At 46.0% G+C, this 22,738-nt stretch overlaps 1 protein-coding gene across 1 annotated transcript in view; it reads left to right on the top strand.

Moving 5' to 3' along the window:
- The window catches only part of LOC146839249 (uncharacterized), a 95,763-nt gene extending 88,046 nt beyond the window's left edge, over positions 1–7,717 (top strand). The window contains exons 2-4 of the mRNA XM_085651293.1: positions 3,603–3,674; positions 4,208–4,348; positions 4,725–7,717. Of these exons, the coding sequence (XP_085507419.1) occupies positions 5,863–7,152 (1,290 nt within the window). The 5' untranslated portion in view covers positions 3,603–3,674; positions 4,208–4,348; positions 4,725–5,862 and the 3' untranslated portion in view covers positions 7,153–7,717. The remainder of the gene's footprint in view (positions 1–3,602; positions 3,675–4,207; positions 4,349–4,724) is intronic.
- The last annotated feature ends 15,021 nt before the right edge of the window (positions 7,718–22,738 follow it).

The following is a 22,738-nucleotide window of genomic DNA, read 5'->3' on the forward strand; positions in this document are numbered from 1 at the left end:
CGTCGGTAAATCCAACTCTAAGCCCAAAGATGTACGAAGTATGCACATTCAGCCTACACACAGTAGGTGCCTCACTGTTCTGGTAGAAATCGCTGGGACACCATGTGCTAAGGGCACATCTTTAGATCTTTTAATCATTCAATCCTGTCCCTAACCCCTTCCATTTCAGGGGCCAAGGCACCGCAAGACATTGTCAACTTAGAGAGTGTAGCCTGTCTCCTTGCAGGAAGGATCGCTATGGAACCCTTTAACTTTTGTAAAAATAACCTTTAGAAACTTATGAAAACTCAAATTTTGACTCCAACCTTTTCTGATGGCTCCAAAGGGCAAGGAAGTTTAGTCCCTCTGCAAAGAACACATGCTGGTGCCAAAGTGGGGGCTCCAGGATTCAGAATTTGTTCTGTAACCGTGAGGAGGAGCTCAAATAGCACTCTACATAGAATTAAACAGAATCAAAACCTGGCTGTTTTCCCAATAGGTTTGCCAGTAGTTTTGCTTTCTTTTTGTTTATCTTTTAACCTCTTTTAGCTGTGTTGTGTTATTCTGAAATCTGTTCCCCTTACCTAAAAGCGCCGGGACACTCTTTTTGAGTAACCGTTGCGCTATACAAAAGAATAAATAACATAACATAACATAACATCATGCATACCATCGACTCAACCTCACAATTTATACTACTAACACCCCTCACCTTTGCACAGACTGACCCTTAGGAACTGGTAGCAAAACCTCAAAGAGTAACATGCAGGGCAGTGACTTTTACAAACAAACAATCTTTTTCACGCTTCCGTGCCCAGCAGTTTCAACAAACGGCTCTTTAGTGGCACTGGCAACAACAGTCCCATGTGAGTCAAACAAAATAAGCCTCAACAAAGGCTCACCCCGAAATAAGAATTCTCAGCCAATGTTCACCACCCACTGTAAGCCTTACCCACTCAAGAAGAAAGTGCCATCCCGCAAAAGATACTGTGTTCCGGACAGAATGGAGAAAGCACAATAAATGTAAATTTGATACTTGTATAGCGCACTACTCACCCGCAAGGGTCTCAAGGCACTTGTACGAATACCGCTGTGGAACCCATCCTGGCTTACACTGTGAGGCGTCCACTCCTGGGCACCCCCAGGGTGGAGGCCAGGCATCCTTAGCGTTGTGGGGGCCGTTGTGGAGATTAAGCAAGCTATTGCCCAGAGTTGCAGAGTGGGACTCCATGATTGGAATAGGCACCGACGCGAGAATAATCAGGTCTGTGGAATTTTTGAGCCCAAGACCCGCCGAGGCAGGGGATTGAACCCTGGTCCCAGGCCAGACCTCTGCATCAGGGTCTGCCGCTCTAACCATTGAGCCACACTTCTCCACATGTGACATGGAAACAAACTCCAGCTCTAAGCCCATAACTACCCCAGCACGCCAATGCCAGCACCCCATCACTTCTGTGTGGCTGTGCAGGACGTGTCTCTCCCTACCCCCATCTCCGTAGAAGCCCAGCTCTCCAGAGATTGATGGGGTATGATTAGGGCTTCCACTCCTCGCAGCAGGGAGATGACCCAAGCAGCAGCCCAGATCTGACAGCAAAAATCACATCAAGAAGCGTCAGTCATAATCCCAGGGTTCTGGGGTTCTGCCTCCACAGCCCCAGCTACAGACTGAGTGAGGTAAAGAAGGGACCTACCCATAAACCCTGGAGCTGCACAGTCCACTCAAGTGCCGGTTGCCCCCCTTCTTTGGCTTTGTAGGGATATTGCAAGGTGGGGGAGGGTAGACTCAAGCAAGGAGGAAGGGGTTGAAACCTTCTTTGTCTGGGAACTCTGAGGCATGTGAACCCAAATGGACTTTCTGGTTGGCTGGGATGGGCAGCAAGAGGTACGGGGCTCCCACACACTGGCCGTCCCCTCTCAGTTGGAGAAGGAGCCGTTCGCTTCTGGCCAAGGAGTTTACATTACTGTGCCCATCTGTAACTGAAAACTCCCACCCTGATAACGAACTGGAATGGTATTGTGCGGAACGATAAAATTTGAGGCACATTCACCTGAGCTGGGGGATGAGGGGCTGTGTACTGCAACAAATGCCAAACAAAATCCTATTCACAAAAATAGATATGGTGCAAGTATCATCAACCTGGGCCGCTTTGCTTTGGACACATCAGCGGGCCTCCTTGTCTTGAAATCATCTGAAAAGTTTACGCCCCACCTCTAATTTTATACTTAAGAACTTTCCTTTCATTTTAACTAAGCAGACTCTGTCAATTTTCTATTTGATGTTATAAAAGAACCTTTTTCCATTTCTTAGCAGACAGTTGTTGTGTTGGTCTGTCTATTGATATACCTTATGTGATCCTCTTGCAAATACTATAATGATTATTTCTTTGAAACCATGTTTCTGACTACTGTAAATATTTTAAATCTTTAATATGCCTTACAGCTCCAAAGGCAAAGGCCTTTCACTAGGGAGCGGTCCTTTAATGGCTGGTATAGCCTGCTGCGGGGGACTATAGGTCCATTACATCATTTAACTAAGGAGGGCAGAATGTGTTAATTAATAAAACAAAGGGGACCGAGACCGAGGGGGTTGAGAAACCTTTGTTTGACAGCTGTTGATGTGAATGTTCAACAGTTAGGAGCTGCGTGCAATGCCACGGTGGTTAATTATTGAACATTAACAGCAGTAGCTATGAAAGGGGCTGGAGTCCACACCTTGTTCTCCCTGGGCTCGACTAAACTTCTTTTTGTTGTTCAGGTGAGCCAGGGAGATGCAGGGGCTGAGCAGTAATCCCCCTCTCCTTCTGAAGCACCAGTGACACTACGAGCTACGGGAAGAAGAAGGGTGGAAGGCTCCTGGGGCCCGACAGCACAGGCACTATCTTTTGCTTTTCTCTGCCCAATCCACATATTTCGGAGAGGCAGGGGAAAGAGAGAGGCCGTGTATGAAGACACTTTAATGTTGAGAGCAGCGGGCCTGTATCTGGTTTTAGAGGCTGCTGCTGCTCCTTGTGTTCAATGGAGATCTCAACATTCCAATGTTCTAAGCTTTGTCCTGCGAAGGTTTGAGTCCAAATTCCAGCTCTTGAGTCGCCGTCCTTTGGGGCTCACAAGACACCGACCCTCCACATCATCACTTTAGATCATTTATAAATAAAAAGCGCCAACACATTGATGCCTTGTTGCTTTCCGTTTCTCAGTGTTCCCACACTGCATCAGCTTGACCTTGAGTTGCTGTTTCTCAGAGAGCATGCTTTGTATAAATATAAGAGTGCGGTTGACTGACTTATGGACTGTGGGCAGAATTATGTAGAAGGACTTTAGCATGCCGTTTGTGAACCAGATTGTTCTGCTTCGCAAGTTTCATGAACTGTAAATGGACAGATGGGAGTTATGAAGAAGGGACTGAGTTGTTGGGGTCTGTTCTCTGAGCCTGTGGGTGCGCTCCACATGCACCGAGACCTTTCCCAGCTGTGGGATCATAGATCATGGTCTATATATTCATAACCATAGTTGCTTCACAGTGGTTTTCAGAGAACAACAGTTCATTTTGTTTTGTTAGTTTAGGACGGTAATCTAGTGTGATTGTCGTCTGATGTAAAACCTTCTCTTTACTTCCTTTCAAGGTATTCTGGAATGATCAGGCAATGCTTGAGGTGAGGCTGACACCCTTGGAGGAAGAAACAAATAACTGTCAGGTAGTGTTCCTAGCACCCTAAGTTTCCTTGTAACCTGTTTCTTCTTTCTCTTTTCACTCTCTCGATCTGGGTTTGTGTCTCTCCAACTTCAGCATTTGACTCCCTCCGTACACTATTCTTGTTGCTATCCGATAATAACCTGATGGAACATGTTGAGCACCTAGTCTAGGTCAGGTTCCTTATCAGGTTCCTTATCATGGCAGGATGCACTGGGCTGTGAGCACTTGCCTCCTGTTTGCCCAGCAGTTCATTTACTGTTGGTGCATTTGTCTCCTCCTCTACACCACGTGATACTATCCCCTCTCTGTCTGGTCTCTCTGCATCTTTTCTCTCTGGATCTGACTTCCACCTCTTTACGTCCTCCCATCCAGCCCTTTACTGTCTTCTCTGCCACTTCAGGGATTGTGTTGGGTACTTGTGGTGAGAGTGGAAGATAGTCTATTTTGTCTCTCATTCGTCTGTTTGTTTTGTGTTTTTTTCTTTTCTCGCCCTTATTGGTTTCCTTTAATATTGTGATATTTTTCCTTTGTCAGGTGTTGCAGTGCCTGGGCCCTGTCGGAGGAGTGTGAGGAGTTCCAGGCACAAAGTAAGTCATTATCATCCCCACAATTTGAAATGGTGAATTCCACTGAGCTAACTGGACACGGCTTCGGTCTATGGTGGCATTTGAAGCAGTGAGTACAACAGGCCCATTCCTTTGTTCAATTAAATGTTCTTTCATAGATCACTGGAACACTCCCAGTGTGCAGTGGAATAAATAGCATCTGATAATTCATTACAAGTATTACAAATATGTTGGCTGCGTCTGATAATCCGTGTCGCAATATATGTCTAACTTGTGATTCTTCCTTAAATATTCACTTGTTTTGCTTTCACAACCTTGAGTTCCAGTGGGTTCCAAGCTCCCTTTCTACACTGTGTCCCAGATCAGAAATGCAACTCAAACTGATTTCCTATCTTGCGTCTATAAATGCTTTCTTTCTGTAAAGTACAAAGTCATAAATAATTGTTCTTCAGGTTGATTTACAATATCTAACTCTATTTCTCTAGGTGACCAAAGCATGAACAGATAAAAGAAGGTTTTAATTAAGTGAAACACAATAAAAAGGATTATTTCATGGAAAGTTAAATCATTCTCGAGCTCCAGAGGAGAAACACATTCTAAGTGCCAGGAATGGTGATGAATTTGGAGCAGAAGAAACTGCTGAATGTGAAAGTTGCCAAATATTTAAAGAAAAATTACGTTAAATGTTTATGACGAGTCAGTTACTGAGATTGAGAAGCCTCTGACATATAAATGGAACTCAGGAGTAAATTGAAAGTCTGCTACTACTATTTGTAAAAATATTTTCACTTGAAAGAAACATTTCAAGAACAAAGAAAATTGGCAAAAGTTGATACCCACACAGTGCATTTGAGGATAATCAGTGTTGTAAATTCTGTCTGATGGTTTATGAGAAATGCCCTGGGGACCCAAACCCCTCCCAAACAACAGTATCCATTCATGTGATGTGACAGAATTGTTAGAAAGACTGATAACCACGGTTTAAAAGAGCAAGCTTTTGTCTACTTCTCAAGTGATTGTTAGAGAGAAGACATTGTTTGAAAAAACAAATTGTAAATGCTCTTTCTCAAGTGTCCTTACAGCAAAGACGCTGGATTTTCCTTTCCAATACCAAAACATTGTCCCGCACTAACGCTGTGTCTTGGGTTGATCAGAGTAGTTTCAAAGTGTCCCGGACCGCAAAAGCCGATCATGTACCTGCCTTAGACTTAGAGCGACAAAGCATGTCCTGGCAAAAAGTTTAAAAGGGGCCGGTGCTATGTATTGCTAATTCATAAAGCCACTCTAGCATGCCCTAATCACCTGTCATTACTTGTATGAACAAATATACTTAAACAGCCTATACTAGACCCCAGAGATCTTATCAAGGCTTTTAAAACTCCTAAATCGAATCTGATAAACTGGAGTCACAAAATGAGTTTAATTCAACTTGAGAGAACTCACCCGGGCATAACTTGGAGAAGTTGAATCCATCTCAATAAATACAAGGGGCCTCTCGGTGAAAGCTGATAAAACAGGTTAGACAGGCTGCCTTTAAAAGTAGGAAAATAATCTCCAGATAAAAGCTATAATTAGTTAAATGCAAATGTTAAGAAGAGCATCTGCAGTTTATTTTAGAAGTTAATGCTGAGTGTAACATATACGAGTACAGACTCTGGAATCAGATTCAGTCTTAACATGGCCGGTGTCCAGGAGCAAACCCAGCATGGAGATTCACATAACTCGAATAAGAGTAATGAATGTGAGAACAGCTTTAGTCATCAATCCCACCCCACTAAACACGAGAGAACTCACACTGGCCAAAAACCTTATCAGTGCTCAGAGTGCCAGAAAAGTTTCAAGTGGAAATCCAGTCTCATTATTCATGAGTTCATTCACACTGGGCTAAAACCGTATCAGTGCACTGAATGCCAGAAACGTTTCAGTCAGAGAGGTCATCTCACTCGACATAAGATAACACACACTGGCTACAAAACGTATCAGTGCTCAGAGTGCAAAAAACGTTTCAGTTGTAAAGTCAATCTCATTCGACATGAGAAAATCCACACTGGGCAAAAACCATTTCAGTGCACTGAATGTCAGAAAGGTTTCCACCGGAAATCTAGTCTTGCTCTACATGAGAGAACTCACACTGGTGAAAGACCTTATCAGTGCACTGAATGCCAGAAAAGCTTCAGTCAGAAAGGTAATCTCACTGAACATAAGCTAACACACACTAGGTACAAACCTTATCAGTGCTCAAAGTGCCCAAAAAGTTTCAGGTGGAAGGCCAGTCTTATTAAACATGAGGGAATCCACCCTGGGGAAAAACCTTATCAGTGCACTGAATGCCAGAAAAGCTTCAGTCAGAAAAGTATCCTGACTAAGCATGAGATAACACACACTGGGTACAAACCTTATCAGTGCTCAAAGTGCCCAAAAGGTTTTATTTATAAGGCCAGTCTCATTCAACATGAGAGAGCTCACACTGGTGAAAGACCTTATCAGTGCACTGAAAGCCAGAAAAGCTTCAACCGGAAATCTAGCCTTGCTCTACATGAGAGAGCTCACACTGGTGAAAGACCTTATCAGTGCACTGAATGCCAGAAAAGCTTCAGTCTGAAAGGTCTGCTCACTCAACATAAGAAAACACACACGGGGGACAAACCTTATCAGTGCTCTGAATGCCAGAAAACCTTCGTCTGGAAAACTAGTTTTGTTCAACATATAAGAACTCACACTGGTGAAAAACCTTATCAGTGCACCGAATGCCAGAAAACCTTCGTCTGGAAAACTAGTTTTGTTCAACATATAAGAACTCACACTGGTGAAAAACCTTATCAGTGCACCGAATGCCAGAAAACCTTTGGCTGGAAAACTAGTTTTGCTCAACATAAGAAAACACACACAGGGGACAAACCTGATCAGTGCTGAAAGTGGCAAAAAATCTTTGCTTGTAAGATCCAGCTCATTCAACACCAGAGAATCCACACTGGCTAAAGACCTCATCAGTGCTCTGAATGCCAGAAAAGCTTCAGCCAAAAATCTACTCTTGCTCAACACAAGAGAATTCACACTAGACAAAACCTTGTTATTGTTCTAAATGCCAGGGAGGTGTCTGCTGGAGATTCAGTTTGCGTCAATATGAGAGAACCCAACGGGAGAAAGAAAATTAACAGTGCTCTAAATGTGATGAAAACTTCAGTTATAAATGCAACCCATGTACATGAGATAGATAATGCGGGAGAATAAAAGGTGCTCAGTGTCAACCCTGGGGAGGAGGTTTCACTATAGCAGAACATTGACATGAAGCAGCCACAAAGACATCAATCCATTGATTGTCCAACAAACCGTGTACTGAGAAACGCACACAGCGAGGGATGGAAATGCTTGAATTTGCCTTATTTCTTTGTGCCTTATAAAAAGTTATAAATAGAATTATTTGAAATTATGTTCTTAAAAGTTACAATGATTTTTAAATTAAAAGTCTAAAATGTTATCATGAAGTAATTTATTTATTTATTTTGTAAACAGTTTTTGAATGTATAAATAATTTTAATTTATCTTAATTTCCTATTGGGTTCTATTTTTAAGTCTCTGTCTCCAGCATTTTCTAAGGGAGGGTTTTGCATTATCATTGGTTGGCTATGTGTGGGGTGTAGGAGAGTAGGATCTGCTTCACATGGGTACCCCCACTTTTTGCTGGGGTTTCACTGTTTTTCGACCTTAGTCTGGCTGTGGCCCTGCTAATCAGGACCACAGCCTAGCTGTTTCCTCTCTAAAATGGTTTCCATGTACATTAGGTACATATCTAATTGGATTCTGGATTGCCTTATAAGCCCCTAGTATAAGGTATACTATGTACCTAGGGCATAGGTACCTCAGAGGCCTACCAGGGGCTGCAGCATGTACTATGCCACCCCTGGGAAGCACTCCAAAATGACACCACACGTCTGCTACTGCAACCTGGGTAAGGGTGTGCTTGCACTCCTTACTGTGGTATAGGCTACCTATATCACTACCTTATACAGACACATATAAACCTATAAGCCACTCCTATGGCAGGCCTTGACAATCCTGAAGGCAGAGTGCTTGGTTTTATGTGAGAGGGTGCCCAAGCATGAGCTGAGCCGCACTGCAGCATTCAGAAATACTTCCTTATGCCTGTTTTGTGATACAGCCATACCATATACTCTTAAGTGCATTATAACCTTGCGGTAAATGCTAACTTTGAGATGGCTGCATCAAAACATGTTGTGTTTGGTGTCAAACGCTTTGGAATACTACCCCCTCCCCTACAGTTCTGTCGGCGGGGGTAGCATTCCACCCTTCTAGAGGGAGAGACATGTTCACACTGGCTAAACCCGGTTAAATCTTTCCAAAGCCCTGGCATCAGAAAATGGATGCCACTGCCACAGACACGGGTCTGGCCTCCTGCTGCTGACCGACACTCCAGCAGGGGAGGCCTGGACAATAGGTTTCCTGTCACAGGGAGGTGTAACCACCTCCCCAGACAGGTAGATGTGTATTGGGGCAGGGTGGGTGCATTCAGAGAATGCTTTTGAGACACTGCCTGGGGCACACAAGGTGTCCCTGTACATAGGCCAGTTCAAACCGGTTGCAGGGACACTCAGCCCCTGCTCTGGTGCGAAACTGGACAAAGGGGAAGGGGTGTAACCACCCCAACCCCAAGCCCACCCGTAGGTGGGGCCTTAGAGTTAGTCCATCCCCTAAACTCAGTATAAGTATAGGAATCCAGTCCCTAGGACTTTAGATTACCCTGGACGAACCTCTGAAACATATATCCTGGATCTTCGACTTTCTATCCCGACTAGAAGACGGAAGAAATCTCCCTTGGGGTCAAGGAGTGACTCCCCTGCTTGGCAGGCACCAAAGAAGCAACTGACCGGTCTGCATTACTGAAGCTCCCGCCGGACGCCGAAGACTCTGCATCCCCAGAGGTGGATTTCCAGACTTCCCCTAGGCTACCCTGAGTCCGGAGCAAAGCTGGGGTCCGTGGCTATCGTGTGTAACGTGGAACCGTGACCCCTGGACACCGTGAACTTTTGCAGCAACAACACCTTCCTTGTCATCCTCGAAGTTGTGCTTTAGGCTCTGAGTAGCCCCAGCCTTGAGCACCTCCTGCACCGAAGATTGTTGGCCTCCACTCTACGAGTGAACCGTGGGCCAGCTCCAAGTGCAGCCGCTCAAGGCTCCTTCGCGATCACTAGCCCATTAGCTAGCAGGTCCCCACGAAGGCAACTCCACTTTTACTTGGGCTTTTCTGGTTCCTCCAGACTTGCTCATACTTACCCTTGCTGGGTGAGTCCATCAGACCTTGCTGGTCTGCACCGCAGTCCTTTCTCTGATTTCCTGAGATTTGCCGTTGCCAAGGCTCGTGGAGTTCGTCGATGCCTCCTGGACCTCATGGCTGAAGAGTCAAGACACCCGTCAACTCACCTGAAGCACCTGACATCTGTGGGCATTGGTCCATCCTGCCCTAGGTCACTCTCAAGTGACCCAGACTCTGTCCCCTCTGCTTTCAGGTTCCTTACATCCTAGAGCCAGGCTTGGATCTCTCCGGACACTTCTCCTCTTCACGGCAGCAGCAGTTCTTTGCAGGCTTCCATTGGAATCGACGACGCGACCCGACACCAAAAGGCACCTATGCACCCGGCTTCCCTGGGTGAGGTAACTCGAGTACTCCGGTACTCTCGTGGGTGCTAGCCCTATAACTGTCTAAGTCCAAAAGGGTTTGGTCCTGACTCGATTAGAAGTGTCGCTAATCTTTAAAATTCCAACTGCGACATTCCCCATAGAAGATAATAGGAATCCGCGGTTGTGTTTCCACACTGCATACAGTTCCCTTTGGGTCCCAGCGATTCTAGAGTCAATAGGCACACTGCCTATTCCAGTCGTGGTTCTTATACCACTTTCTTAGTATATGGTTTGGTACGCCCCTAGGGCCCAAATGTGTATTTGTGCTTTTACTGATGCTTAAACACTTGTAACTAAGGTACTTCGGACTCCAGTCTCATAAAGAGACTAGAGGAGTGTGTATTATCTTAAATAGATATATTTTGAATATACACCTGGTGTGGTTGTCTTTTCATTTGATCATTCAAGAGATTATAGACTGGTAAAACAAGCTGCTTTACATTCCTTCAAGACTTAGCCTGAAGGCTGCTCTCCATAGCTACCACTAGGAAGCTTTCAATAAAGGTTGTCTTTAACCTATCACCATAAGGAGTTGTTTGGACTGATACAAGGTGCCCACTAGAACTAGTGGACAGCAGATATCAGGCCATCTTCTCACATGGGGCTGCACTTTCTATTGCTCAACTTTAGCTGTAGTAAGTTTGTTTGTAAATTTTTGCCCCACCTCAGTTAAATGGCGTAGAGACGCGCAGGTCTGCATGTTTTAGTATGTTTGCGCTCGTATTGGTAAATAGCTAAAAGTGGCAAAGTTACTCTAGGAGCATCCTTGCATGTATAGAGCACTCACAGGTGTAAAATACCTTTGTGAATAGCCCTCGAGGCGGCCATCTCGACCAGAGTGTTTCATTTTTGTAGTAAAGCTAAAGTGGACTCGGTTTCTTGGGCTGTTAGAGCGAATGGGGGGATCCTGCGGGAATACCAGGGCACTCGTCCGATGTGTTTGTTTGACTGAGGAGCGGCAACGAATATCTTACAGTAATTTTCCTGAACTTGCTACATTAGTAGGATCAGGTAATTTCTCCTTGTTGTTAAACATGTTATCATGAATTACTTTTATATTTTCCCTTCTCTTCCTTTCACCTGATATTGTTGTGTTTACCACCGCATTGCACTGAAATGTACTTTGCTGTTGAATGGTTCTGCGGTCTTATTCTTCATGTACATTTTTATACGATGAACAGTTGTTTTTCCTCGCTGTACGGCTACAGTGTAAGCACAGAGAGACCAAAACCTAAGATTCCTGCACCTTGATCTGCCTTTATTGGTATTCCATCTCTCCAACTGGATAATTGAGATGTGGGTTGAATTGTTGATTGACCTTTGAACCTGCTGTGTTATACCTTGGCGGTTACAAATTTGATATTTGTACCGTCAGCGTGAGCTCTCGTACGCTGCTTGTTCTCATACCACGTTCTGTGCGTTGGTTCGGATCATCAACCTCGAACCTCGAACCATCTCCATAACCTGGCAACCCCAAAGACTTTGCAGCTGTTTTAATTGCCTGATGTTTGACACATTTTGATGGCCAAGATTTGGGTTTGATTTGATGACTCAACTCTTTGTGTCTATTTTGCACCTCATGCGAGTTCTGTGCATCTCGTCACCTTCTCTGACTGGTTCTGCCCAAAACCTTGTATCAAAATCCAGTGTTAATCATCACCGGAGAATAGGCTTATCAGTGCCCCCTCGAGCATAGCTTGTGAGGTCAAGTACCTTTTTCTATGTGTGTTCAACAGTGTTTCAGTGGATCTGTTTTTTTTTTTTTAAACTAATGTATCTTTTTTGTAGTTTTGAATACATCACTGGGACTGTCTTTTATTTTTTTAGAACAGTTGTTTTTGCTAATTATGAATCCTTAAATCTTGGACCTGCTTTTGATTTACTTCTTATAATTATTAAATACTCTTGTATATCTAAACTTGGTTTGAATCTGTAACCCCTTCTCTCTTTATAAGACACTGTATTGAAATGTGTGACTTCCACTGTTTTGATTTACCTTCGAGCGTGGCCTTTCTGCTCAAGACACTTTACTAAAGGAAAGTCAAGAACACTTTAGTGCAAAACAAATTTACCTTTGTTGACCTAAGTATGGGAACAAAGCAGGCTGATTCCAGGAAGCAAACTACCCAGATGAAAAGGTTACCGTTGTGCTTTGTGATTGGACTTGTGCCCCGACCTCTTTGTATGTAAATGAGCCTCTGTGAACAGACGCCCCAGGCTTTTATCTTCTTTAATGGGGGTGGTGATGTAGGAACTGCAACAGAATCCCAAAAAAGGGCTATATTGAGAAATAATAAGCATCCAAGTCACACAATTGTGGTTATGTAGTTCTTTATTCGTTTTTTTAATTAAAGTTAACTTGCAGCAATTCTTTAGGTTACTTATTACTAAGTATATCACTTTATATCGCCCATTTCTCTCCATCGATTGAACATCTGATGTTTGACACAGGATCGGTTGTTACATTTCCTTGATCATGCCAAAATCCCTTTGTTCTCGATTTGTCAGCACGTTGGTCCCGCGTGGGCCTTCTCAAGGCTGAAGGCGCTGTAATAGGAATAATAAGATAGACATATATGAAATTGTCAGAGCTGCAAATTGTGATAGAGAAGAGGTGAAAATGCTCCTCTTTAAAGAATATCACATCATGATGCATTAACAGTCCTCTTTCACTTGTTAATAATGGGAAAGTCGATGTGAATATGACTTACGATACATTGATGTATATAGGAAGTTGGCTCAAAATAAGGAGAGACTTTGAAAAGATTCTTTCTCTTCTTGCTGGTTTATTGCACCATGTAAAGTGAGTTCATTTCACTAAGAATACAGAAAATAAATTTGCCAGTCTTGATACTGTCTCTTGACAGGCGTCGCGTGGTCTCTCCTTGGAGTGCTCATTGTTCAGTGCCTCAGAAAACAAATACAGAAATAGGGAGACCAGAGTCCGTGACTTTTCGGCGGCTGGAGTGGAACACAGGGTGGGTAGTCACAGGATCTCTACACCTTAAAATAACCTTCACCAGTGTCACCGAGTCTTTGACTCTGGTGTTTTACCATACAGTAACTCAAGTGGAGTGAGACGCCCGCCTCCCGCCTAAACCCCTTAAACGGTCTTGTACCTTTGTGAGCCATGCCCCTCCTGGAATGTGTCTGGCTTCTGCGTTTGGTTTTTGGTTTTTCTTGTCTCCTCTCACTGCGGCAACGGGTAACGCTGTCGTCTCTCCCTAAGTTGGGTCGGGTCTTCCAGTCTTGACGTCCTCTCTGCAGGAAGCGTTCTCCCAATCTTGGTGGTAGAGCCCTTCCGTATTGCGTGTCTCCTTCGGTGAAATCGTCGGTGTCTTCTCGAGCCCTCTCGCAACGCACAGTCTCTCGGAGGTTCCGGCCTTTGACTTCTGTGTCAGTTGGTCATTGGATGCTGTTAGTTGGAAGACGTTAATGCCATAGTCCTTGGGAACAGGTTTGGATGCTAGGAAATCCTCCTCCTTAAAGGGCCCGCTGATATATGTGTTCTGCTCGGAGGAAGCCGTGAACGGATGTAAAAGAAGAAAGGGCATAGCATGAGTAGGTAACGGGATTTCGTCCGAATCATCAGGGTCTGTGTCCTGTGGGAGATCCGTGACTCCGTGACACACACCACACCAGACTTTTCCCGTGGCGGAAATGGGGAACATAGGAAAGGAAATCGGCATTCCCATTAGCAGTACGCTTTCGATGACGGACCTCAAACCGAAAGGTTTGGAAAGAAAGGGGGCATGGTCTGTATACAACGTAAAGATGCACCCTTCCAGATAGTAGCGAACTTCTCCACGGCCCACTTGATTGCAAGGCATTCTTTCTCTATAATGGGGTATTTCCGTTCCGACTGATAAATAAAATGTAGAATTCAACTCCTTCAACTGAGAGCTGGGAGAGAACGGCTCCTAGAACTATGCCAGATGCATCCGTTTGTAGGATGAAAGGCTTGTTTAAATTCAGAGATACCAAAATGGGACTGGAAGTTATGGCTTTAATTCTGTGAACACCCTTTTGCCTTCAGGAGGGGGTTTTGCCAGGACTTTGCTTTTCACCTCTTTTTTTAAGAGATCAGTAAGGGGACGTGCTATATCTGAGTATCCTGGTATGAACCTGCGATAGTAGCTCAGTAAGTCTAGAAATGCTCTACTTTCCCGTTTAATGGTAGGGAAAGGTTATTTAAAATGGCTTTGACCTTTTCTGCTTGGGGTTCTATAACACCCTTCCCTAGGAGATAACCAAGATATCTTACTTTCTGAAAAGCCATTCTAGACTTCCTTGCATTAATGTGAAGTCTAGCCATTTCAAGAGCTTTGAGAACCCTTTAACAGCGTACGAGATACTCCTCCCAAGAGGGGCTGAAAATCACATTATCATCTAAGTATGTGGAGGTATACTTTTTGTGATCATGAAGGACCTTGTTCATGAGTCTCTGGTATGTAGCAGGAGCCCCATTTAACCCAAATGGTAGTACTATAAACTCATATAAACCATAAGGTGTAGCGAAGGCCGTTTTCTCTTGATTCTCTTTCCAAAGGGGAACCTGCCAGTAACCTTTGGTAAGGTCTTTGGTGGATATGTACTGTCCCTCTCCTAGTTTTTCGATCAGCTCATAGATTCGGGGAAGTGGATATGAGTCGAATTTGGAAATGGAGTTGACAGCTCTGAAATCAATACAAAACCATTCGGAACCGTCCGGTTTTGGGACTACGACTATTGGGGAAGACCAGTTACTTTGAGAAGGCTGTATGACACCCATTTTCAACATGTTGTCTAGCTCAACATCAATGGCCTTCCATCTGGCAGCAGGTATACGGTAAGGTTGTTGTTTGACCACTTCTCCTGGGGAACTGATTATAGTATGCTCTACGAGAGATGTTGTACCCGGGAGATCTGAGAAGATGGTAGAATACGAGCGTAAAACCTCCTGTGGTTGGGACACTTCTTTGGCTGTTAAGACTTCATTGACAACTAACTGCTCTAGTGTAGAGGGGTCACTAGGTTGGATAAGGTTGGTTGTTTCAGGGAGGGGGCTATCTGCTTTTTAATATGTTAATGTGACATATATATATTTTTTTACGGTTTTATATGTAACAGAACGTCCGCCCTATTATCCCCACTATTTTATAGGGTCCCTTCCATTTGGTTTTCTCTTTTGTCAGAGAAGGGGGATGGAGTGTTAAAACCCAGTCACCGACTTGTGGAAGTCTTCACTTCTTCCCCTTGTCGTAAAAGGTCTTTTGATTCTTTTGGGCCTTTTCTAAGTTGGAATAGGCCAGGTCACTCAATTTTCCTAGCTAGGATCTCTCCTTTCTAAACTTGACTTGGTATGCTTCTACATCCATACCTAGATGATCCTCTATAAATTCTTTGATTTCTGTATAAGGGGTATTACCCCTGCTATTGGCGACCTGATAGGTGGCCTGGGCCTCACCGGTGAGGAGCTAGGAAGAATAGCCATTTGGCTATGGGCCACCTACATGCCCTTGCGGCCCTCTCAGAATTCAGGAGGAAGGTATCCGGGTCTTCCCCGTGAACGTATTTCTGGAGGGCAATGTTTGGGACCCCAGTAGCAAGTTGTGGGGTTTGTACACTGGTAGTAAGTTGGCCTTGATCCTCCACGACTTTGGGTATACACTCAACTTGTTGGGCTACTGTGTCCTTGAACAAGTCTCGTTCGGCCTGAGCCGTGGACATCTGGTTCTTTAGGGCCTATTCCAACTTTTCTTGTCCCTTTATCCGGTGTTGCATTAGGTCTTCCATTATTGTCTTCTAATGGAGAGCATTTGCACGCATTCTCCACCACGTGTAGGAAGTTGGCTCAAAATAAGGAGATAGGTCAAAAAGATTATTTTTCTTCTTGCTAGTTTATTGCACCATGTAGAGTGAGTTCATTGCAAGTGTGAGCCACGCTCCTCCTGGAACGTGGCTAGCTTCTGCGTGGGGTCTTTCGTTTGTCTTGTTTCCTCCCTACTGTAACAATGGGTAATGCTGTCGTCTCTCTGGAAGTCGGGTCGGGTCTCCCGGTTTTTACGTCATCTATGCAGGAAGCATTCTCCAGGTCTTGGCCGTAGAGCCCTTCCGTACTGCGAGTCTCCTTCGTTGAAATCATCGGCATCCTCTCGAGCCCTCTCGCAACGCACAGTCTCTGGGAGGTTCTGGCCTTTGACTTCCGCGTCAACTGATCATTGGATGCAGTTGGTTGGGGATAGGTTTGGATTCTAGGAAATCCTCCTCCTTAAAGGGCCCACTGATATATTCATTCTGCATGGAGGAAGCCATGAACGGATGAAACAGCTGTAAAAGAAGAAAGGGCATAGCATGAGGAGGTAAAGGGTTTTCATCTAGTTCTTCTGGGTCGGTATCCTGTGGGAGATCTGTGACTCCGTGACAATGTATAAACACAAAACCTCATCTTTATTGACAAATTCGCCTGTTGTGAAATCCATGTCAACCCCGACTCAGAAGCACGTAATCAGGCAGCAGCTGAGACCCATGCCCGAGGTGACTCACAGGGTGGCATGCAGCTGGCAGACAAACGTGTGTACAGGAAACCCCAGATCAGTCCCATAGATATGCACAGCAACACCACAATGGTCCAGGGAGATTGGCCCCAATAAAGCACACATGGCGGGAGGGGTATGCGTGTTCCCAAATCACCATAAAGTCAAATGCCACATAAAGTTAGATCACATAGCCAATCAGGACACAGTACAGGCAGTGATCACACACTACTCATGCAGGACATCAGGACGTGTTTCCCACTGGCCGCATTGTGTCCACGCAAGGTCAAGGCCCACCTGGATTCCTCATCGAATAAACTAATTTATGGCTCCAAAGACAGAGATTCACATTCCTTACCAAATAAGGATCGCTGGAACTATTTTATCGCACTCAATGTATTGTATTAAAACCCAGTTCAGATCGACTATAAGTTGAGACAGTCCTCAGACCCTTTGACTGTAACAGTTCTCCTGGCTGTATCTGTCTGGCTTGCCAAATACCTCTTGTCTCTTGTTTTTCCAAGGTGTTTCATGTTCAAACATTTTGGTGAGCCAGATAGGAGCTAATTGGTACCTTGAACCTAACTACAGATAAAGCAAGGGGACCCCGCCTGGAGGGATTCACATTTGTACATCAAGGAAGAGAGAGAAAAAGCTTACATCCAGGAAGCACAGTGATAAAACAGAGCAGTGTGCCCACCACATGAAGAGAGCATCCTTAGGAAGAGGATACTCATCGAGGAAGAATCAGAGGTAGAATTAAAATAGAGGCTTGTGGCTGGTATCCGAGACTTAAAAATATTCATCGTAGGAGATAGGCTGACTGGGAAATGGAAGACCAAGCTAGCCTGGTGCTGAACCAAGCAAGACATAGGAAGATGACACCTTTGCACATGCACGTGGCCGGAGGAGGGATCCTTGGAACCAGAGGACATGGCTATAGCGGAAGATTGCATCTGATATGGAGGAGGAGATCTCAAGAGGAACCTCCCCTACATGCAGGAATGCCTAAGAAGATGGGAGCGCCATGTTAGGGATAAACCAGTTGAGCTACCCAAAGTAAGAATGTACCCGCTACTACAGATGGGCACGTTCCCAAATCACCATAAAGTTAGATGCCTAATGAAGTTAGGAATACATAGCCAATGTCAGGGGCAAGGCTTTTATTTATCTGAACTGCACAGGAGCAAAACGGCGCTAAATCCCAATGCCCTTCTCTGTACCTTCCCTGCTAGGTTTTCAGTGTTCCATCGCAGGTAAGTACCAAGAGGGGAAAGAGGTTGGGACAGAGAAGAGACTGCTCCAAAAATCTGCCTGTTCTGCTTCGTCTTCTTCACCTTCTTCTTACAGGGATGCCAACATTAACATTTTCACATTAATTAAACTATAACCTAAAACTTACTGTCTCTTCAATTTTATTATAGATTACTTGTCTTACCAGAATGTTTTTTTAAGCTTACTTCTCTTCTTACTTCTCATGTTCAGTTTGTATTGTTGACACGAGAAGTCTTCACTCTATTCTCTTCTTTTACTCCTAGGTACCTTCTGCACTGGAGTCAGCTTAGTCAATATCAAAAGTCTGCTAAGCTGTTGTTTATTTTTTTAATGTTTTTATTGGGTTTTTCAATAATACAATAGCAATACAAATGATAGCATATGCACCAAAGTGCCATTACATGGAACATGCAGTTTTAGGCTAAAGGTGTAACATGTTATGGAGGTCAATGCATTTAACAACAGGCAGTGACAAGAAGCAAGTCTAGGAGCTTTAAGTTAAATGGTGTGATAAGTGCTGCATTGTGTTATCCCACCAACGAATGAAAATAAACTGTTAACCGGAAGCGAATTCTGGGAGGGATGGTAAGGGGGGGATGGGTGGGGTTCTAGTGCTGTGATGGTAGTAGGGAGTGCGGGTCTAGGCACAGGTAACTAGCAATGGGATCTCTGGATGTTGGACACTAGTGAGAATAATAGGGGCCTGGGCAGGGCCGCACTCATGGAGGGCTGGGGTTAGTCAATTCTGCTGGGAAAGGTGCCCACCTTGGTACCTCCAGCGGGTGCTAGAACTGCGGGTCTCAGAATCTTTGTCAGTTGCTTGCGGAAGTGCGCGAGCAAGATAGCGGGATGTGGGGAGATGAGGCATGAACGCATCCGACGCACCTCTTCGTACCGAAGGGCTTCCGCCTCTGCAGCACCCCATCTGCATGCTGCTCCAGTCCATGCGTTCACTGGGGGGCCTGCTGGTGCTCGCCAGTGTAGTGGGATTGCCTGCTTGGCTAACAGCAGGGCTAGGGCTGCAAAGCACGGTTGCACCTTGTGCTTCTTCCGGGGCTTGATAACACCTAGCAAGAAGGCTTCCCGAGTGAATATGTCTGCCGAGCCGGACTATAAAATGTGTACAAGTGACGCATAAGATGTGTGACATCGTGGGCAAGCAAAGTGTGACTCTGGGAAGTGGCGATGGAGCTGCGCTGACGTTAGATATGCCCGATGTAGGAGGAAGAACTGAATGTTTTTGAAATATGAGTTTCGGGAAACCTTCTTTGGCAATTCCAAGTCCTTTTCCCGTTCTTCATCATGAAGCACCCTCCTGAACTCCGACTCCCATTTTTGGCAAAGTGTGTTGAGCGGTGCGGCCGCCAATTCCCGTATGGCTTTGTACAGCCATGTCATAAAATGGTGACCTGATCCCATGGTCAGCATGGCCTGAAGCACTGTGTGTGTCATTGGTTCACACCCGGATAGTTCCCAGAGTTACTCACAGGAGAATATAAGTTGCCTGTGAAGGAGGAACTGCCCCAGAGGGAGCCTGCTCTCTTCAGCCAGATGAGCGAAGGGGAGAAGCTGGATCTCCTCCTCTAGTAGTGAGCCATTGGTCAAGGCGCGCCGTGCCCTGGCTGTATAATAGCCCTGGCCCCAAGGCAAGCCGACCAGGAACAGCAAAGGAGTATAGAGCGGAAGGTTCAGGGAGAAATGATATATCCTAGCCATTCTACCCTTTGCCATCGCCACATGTATGGAATAGGTAGGGACGGGCTGGGCTCCCAGTAGAAACAGACGGCGGATTGACAGCAGCTACTGGGGTCCGGTATCCGTGCATGCCTCCCCGAGGTAGCAACCAGTGAGACAGTCATTGAAGCTGTGCCACCAGGAAATATGCCTCGAAGGATGGCGCCCTATGCCTCCCCGATCCGTCGGTAGCTGCATCTTGTCCAAGGCAACTCGCTGACTTCCGGTCTCCCAAATGAGTGAACACGGAGTGCATCCAGCTCTTTAAAGTGAGAGTGAGGTCAGACAAATAGAAGATTTGTGAAGTAATATAAGAGGCGGGTATAAATGACATTTTTTGCCAGGGCGATCTTGCCAATGGGGGCTATGGGATTTGTCCTCCAGAAGCCTACTTGGTTTCGTACGCCCATCAGGGCCCTGCGGTGGTTGCTCTCATAAAGGTCACAAGGATTACGATATAGGTAGACTCCCATGCAGGGGGCATCCAGTTAAGGGTCATAATGTGCGCGTCATGGTTATGATATTACCCCGCCTAAATATTCTGTGTGCTGGATCATAGGTACAATTGGGGGTGAGTAGAGAAAGCGCTCAAGGCGCTCATAGAGACTGTGCAGAGTGGAATAGAAAGAGTATAGTCTGGATTTGGGGTGTCAGGACCCCAAAGCATCCGTAAGTGTCCAGTGATGGACCCAGGGGAGGAAGCGCTCCATCTGTGCGTAGGGCGGGGAGTGCGGAAGTGGAGAGTGGGATCCGTCCAAGGATATGTCAAGCACGCAATTGTATTCCCGTGCTAATATCCAATGCTGTATAGTGGGCCAGCGTGCCGGAGAGGGTTTCCCAGAATGTGCCCGATCAGTGTTTGGTGCATAGATACTACCCAGGAATACCGGATGGCTGTCCAGATGCCCATCAAGGAAGGCTCACAGACCGTCTTTGTTGACTACCCTGCGAGTCTCCTGGAATGCGACCCTAGGGTACATACACAACATAGCCCTTCGTGCAAATGGCAAATAGGTAGTGGCACAAAGAATCCCTCTCCATCTCTCATGTAAGGAGTGCAGCTACTCAGCAGTAAAGTGTGTCTCCTGCAGAAGGACTATTTGCGCCTGCAGGTGATTCATATAGGAGTAGACAGTATAGCATTTTCAAGCAGCATGCTTACCTCAGATGTTGAGGGTGAGAAGACGGGTGTCAGCCGGTGAAGCTATGACGAGGTGACAGTAGTGTATGGGAGACACGTAACGGTACCCTTCCCCAGTGCCAGTGTGCCCGTCCCTGTAGCCTGGTGACACCCACCCGCCATAGTGCTAATGGTGAAGGGATGGGAAGAGTAAGGTAAACCTGCAATAACTGGGGATAGGATATTCCCAATACTGGGGGCCTACCGCAACCGGTGATATGCCAAAACAGAATGTGTGGAGCATGCTCCAGTGGATCGTGGGGGGTGAGCTAAAAGTGTTCCTAATACAGAGAAGGTGCATTGCCCAAAAATGTCTAAAAAGGGAGGTTGCCGGAGGTGCAGGGGATGCATTTCTGCAGTATTGCATCACTGTGCCATCTTCAGCACAGGTGAGTAATCACGAATCAGCTACATGAGGGTATCTGCCATCTCTGGAGTCACTACGGCAGGTGTAGACAAATCAGCCTGGGAGCTGCCCGAGTGCTTGGGTCCTCCTCAGATGTGAAGATGTGTAGACCTTGCTCATCGTCCGTGGCTGAGGAGCCTGTGATCCGCAACAATTTGTTGCAGCTTGGGGGAACTGTTCAAAGACACTTGAGGTGAAGGCTTTGTGTGTAATTGAGTCCTCCCCCTGCGTTGCCACCTGTTCCAGGAAGCCCAGGCATCGTCGGCGCGGTCGGCACCTGACATCGCGGGCCGCAGTTTGGTGCTGAAGTTGACCAAGCTGTCACCCACTCCACGAGGCCCAACTGTGGTGCTCTGGTACAGCTGACGCAAGAAGAACAGCGGGTGAAGGTAGGGAGTCACAGAGCCCCAGACCCCCGGTGGCAACCCCGCATCTAGATTATCCTGCCGACCTGGGGCCAGTGTTCACCGTGGGCCCCCAACAGTGCTCTAGCAGGTGCTCCTACTCCATGGGGCCCTGAGCAGGCAGGTCCCAGGGGAGCAATGTGACAGGCGGGGAAGTGCAGCCCCTCAACCTCCTAGGCTGCAGTCTCCACCCACGCCTCGACTAGCCTGAGCTTGCATCCCAGGAATTACGCTGACAAACACTGAGCATCATGCAGCCGCATTCAATTCATACAGGCATCGAATATGGATAGCCCTGAGAGAGATGTCCCCCCCCCGCCCTGATGTAGGAGGGTTAATGGCGAAGGCTATGAAGCAAGGGGAGAGTATAACCGTCTTCCTGATAAAATGAGGGAACAATGGGGACAAGAGACAGGACAGCCATGGACAGATACGGGACTACAAGTCACATGCTTTTACAATATTCTGAAAAAGGGGCTCACCACTGAGAAAGAAAACGGATTGGACATGGTGACCTGGTGGGAGATACAAGCCCACATATTACATTACCTCAAAAAAAGGCAAGAGAACGATTCAGAAACAGGAACAAGCCCAGAGAGACACTGCTAAATTGATTCAACACAAATTGAAAAAGAATGCCCTGGAGGGGACCCTGTTGGCAGCGAGGGTGCAACTGGCACCAGTCTTAAAGGGAGCTCGACCACAAAACCCTAGAGGGTTTCAACCTAGCTATAGCGGCAGAGGCCAAGGAAGTTGGAAGACACCAGGGAATGTTATTATTGCCACAGGATGGGCCACTTGCCAGACTGATGCCGGCTAAAAGCATACCACGAACAGAGATCGATGGGCCAGGGCCAGCCACCACAAAGTTCTCATCCACAGTACCAAGCCCAGGGAAACCCGATTGCCCCTTACGTTCAGCCGCAGGGAGGTCAGTCAGCCACCGAAACAAGGATCCAGTAGTTGGACAAACACGTAGCAACAGCAACCACAGACGGAGAACTCAGCCCAAAAGGGACCGGGGCCACAGACTCAGCAGGGAGGGGTAACTGTCTGGAGCATTAATGTCTTTACACAGACATAGTCCAAATGTGAAGTAAGGTAAAACCCCCAGAGTAAATACCACCCATTCACCCATATCCCAAAAATTAATTGTACCAAAGCCAAAAGAAGGACCAATGAGACAATTTAGGGAATACAGACCGTTACTTGCATCTGGGGATTCAGGGCTGCTATATGTGTTCTATAGATCGAGTATTCTCACTAATGTTTGCAATTAAGAGCACCA

Source organism: Triturus cristatus, chromosome 4_1, assembly GCF_964204655.1.
Source record: "Triturus cristatus chromosome 4_1, aTriCri1.1, whole genome shotgun sequence".
NCBI lineage: Eukaryota > Metazoa > Chordata > Amphibia > Caudata > Salamandridae > Triturus > Triturus cristatus.